This window comes from Rhinopithecus bieti, unplaced genomic scaffold, assembly GCF_001698545.2.
Source record: "Rhinopithecus bieti isolate Rb0 unplaced genomic scaffold, ASM169854v2 scaffold_53673, whole genome shotgun sequence".
Taxonomy (NCBI): Eukaryota; Metazoa; Chordata; class Mammalia; order Primates; family Cercopithecidae; genus Rhinopithecus; species Rhinopithecus bieti.
The window spans coordinates 17,352-20,727 of NW_016820762.1; the positions used below are offsets into that span (position 1 = coordinate 17,352).

The window sequence follows — 3,376 nt, forward strand, 5'->3', positions numbered from 1 at the left end:
TTTTTTTTTTTTTTTGTTTATTTTTGAGCCGGGCTCTGATGTTTTCACACAGGCTGGAGTGCGGGAACGTGATCATGGCTCACTAACCTCGCACTCCTCGGCTCAAGAGACCCTCCCACCTCAGCCTTTTGAGTAGCTGGGACTACAGGCATGCACCACCACGCCAGCTAATTTTTTTAATTTTTAGTTTTGTAGAGACAAGGCCTTGCTATGTTGCCCAGGCTGGTCTTGAACTCCTGGCCTCAATCAATCCTCTCCTTCAGCCTCCCCACATGCAGGGATTATAGGCACATTTTTTTAGTGGAAATGACAACAGTAACATTTTGCATCTTTGTGCTAGGAATAGAACTCTTGAGGTAAAGGAGATGTTAAGTTGTTACTGGTTTCTGACATTTAGATGACCTTGGACACAAGTCATACATCTGTCCAGTAAGGGAGACAAAGTTTCATGTGCAAAACCCACATGATCTTAGTAGCGAGACAGTTTCATGTGTAAAACCCACATGATCTTAGTAGCAAAAGACAGTTTCATGCGCAAAACCCACATGATCTTAGTAGCGAGATAAAGTTTCTTGCACAAAACCCACATGATCTTAGTAGCGAGACAAAGTTTCATGCGCAAAACCCACATGATCTTAGTAGGGAGACAAAGTTTCATGTGCAAAACGCACATGATCTTAGTAGCGTCCCATGGGAATAGGCTGAAGCTACCAGGCCTTATTTTTAGATCATTCTTCCCAGGGTGCAAAGGTAATTATTATTAGGGTGGTGGTGATGATCTTATGTCTATACCCACTGAACTCAAGCTTTCTAATTCTGTCTTTATAGATCTCCATCCTTTGCCGGAGCACAACAAGATGGCCATGTCCCAGGTGAGTTCTAATGTACCCCTACTTTTTTTCCAGTGAAATTGAGGCAAAGTTTGGAATCTGTATAATAAACTTGAAAATACCAATTATCCACTCTTCTCTGGCTGTTTTCTGTTCAACTTGTCCTCAGCCTCTGGTTTCTCTAATCCTTCCCCTCACCAGGAGAGAGGAAAACAGAAAAGATACCTCTCTCTACTTGTTCTTCCAGAAACTGTACCTCATCTTTTCTTCTTCTCAGAGAAGAATTGTTTAAATACATAGATTCATCTTGCTTTTTCCTCTTTCTTCACTTCTAGATCGCTTGGTCTTTTTTACTGTGTTTAAGAGAATACGTTTGTGTATAATGTTTTAATGTACATAGAAGAAACTAGTAGCCAATAAAGTTTCTATTTCTTCTCCCCCCGGTACCACATTCCTCCTTAGAGATGTCCACTGTTAACAGTTGGTTGAAACTGTGAGGTAGATGCATTTATGTCAGTTTAATGAACTAAAAACATATACATATGTATTGTTTTTTATGCTTTTACACAAATGGCATCATATTCACATACCTATCTTGCTTTTTGAACCTGATTATATCCTGGGTGGTGTTCCTTGTTAATATATAAAGATTGTTTTAATTCCTATTTCATAGTGTGGATATATCATGTAACTATTTTTTCTATTCACAGATATTTAGGTTTTTAATTTCTGTGTGTGTGTATGTGTGTGTATGTGTGTGTGTGACAGAGTTTCACTCTTGTTGCCTAGGCTAGAGTGCAATGGTGCGATCTCGGCTCACTGCAACCTCTGCCTCCCAGGTTCAAGCGATTCTCCTGCCTCAGCCAACCGAGTAGCTGGGATTACAGGCATGTGCCACCACGCACAGCTAATTTTCCATTTTTAGTAGAGACGAGGTTTCTCCATGTCGGTCAGGCTGGTCTCGAACTCCTGACCTCAGGTGATCCATCCACCTCGGCCTCCCAAAGTGTCGGGATTACAGGTGTGAGCCATCATGCCTGGCCTAATTTCATTTTACTATTGTATACAGTGCCTCGTGAACAACTTTCTCTATATCTACTCGTTCTATAGTACCAGTGTTTATGGAGGTTATACCTGGTAGTTGGGTTTTGACTAAAAGGTACTGAGACTTAAATTTGCCCTCTGAAATCCTTCATAATTACTCCTTTCACTAAATGTAAAGACCAGATAATTTCTGTGTTCCAATTTTCCAGGCTATTAAAGACGAAAAGGTACCCAGTTCATTTTGTGAAGCCACTTAACCTGAAATTTGAGGAAGATGCTACAAAAAAGAAAATTATAGACCAGTTTCCCTTAAGAACATGGATGTTAAAATGTAAAAATATACTGAATAGAGCATTAATAAATTGAACATTTAAAAGTAATGCATACACATAGTAAAAATTCAAATGAAAGCTTTGTTCAAGAAAAGGCAAAAAATAATTTTCCCATCCTCAAGATTCCTTCATTTTTTGGTACAGTCTTTCAGAGAATATGTATGCTTATCTGTATGGATGTATGAATCTTTTTTTTTTTTTTGACACAGAATCTTGCTCTGTTGCCCAGGCTGGAGCACAGTGGCGCAATCTCGGCTCACCGCAAACTCCGCCTCCCGTGTTCACGCCATTCTCCTGCCTCAGCCTCCCGAGTAGCTGGGACTATAGGCGCCTGCAACCATGCCCGGTTAATTTTTTGTATTTTTACTAGAGACGGGGTTTCACCGTGTTAACCAGGATGGTCTCAATCTCCTGACCTTGTGATCCACCCGCCTCAGCCTCCCAAAGTGATGGGATTACAGGCGTGAGCCACTGGGCCCGGCCAGGATGTATGAATCTCTTTGTTCACTCCTATATGTGCTAGCTCTTGCTCTCACACGATTTTTCTCTAACACATTAGAGCTCATTCTGGTCCTTTTGGTCTTGTCTTCATGATCATTCCACTGTATTTGTATTTAGTTGTCCCTAGGGTTTCTTAGTACAGCACTATTGTCATTGTGGTTCTGATCATTATTTGTTGTGGCTGCTTTCCTGTACAATGTATGTATAGCAGAGTCCCTGGCCTCTATCTCTGCTAGGTGCCAGTAGAATCCCTCCTCCAGTTTTGGCAACCAAAGTGTCTCTAGTCATTGCCAAATATCCCCTAGGGGAGAGAATTATCCAGTGTTTAAAACCAATGGTTGGGCGGAGCAAGATGGCTGAATAGGAACAGCTCCAGTCTCCAACTCCCAGCGCGAACGACACAGAAGACTGGTGATTTCTGCATTTTCAACTGAGGTACTGGGGTCATCTCACTGGGGAGTGCCGGACAATCGGTGCTGGTCAGCTGCTGCAGCCCGACCAGCAAGAGCTGAAGCAGGGCGAGGCATCTCCTCACCTGGGAAGCGCAAGGGGGAAGGGAATCCCTTTTCCTAGCCAGGGGAGCTGAGACACACAACACCTGGAAAATCGGGTAACTCCCACCCCAATACTGTGCTTTAAGCAAACGGGCACACCAGGAGAATATATCCC

The 3,376-nt window shown here is 42.4% G+C and overlaps 1 protein-coding gene across 1 annotated transcript in view; it reads right to left on the reverse strand.

Moving 5' to 3' along the window:
* The window catches only part of LOC108520508 (uncharacterized), a 12,508-nt gene that overhangs the window by 5,824 nt on the left and 3,308 nt on the right, over positions 1 to 3,376 (reverse strand). The window contains exon 2 of the mRNA XM_017859912.1: positions 1,278 to 1,321. Within this exon, the coding sequence (XP_017715401.1) occupies positions 1,278 to 1,321 (44 nt within the window). The remainder of the gene's footprint in view (positions 1 to 1,277; positions 1,322 to 3,376) is intronic.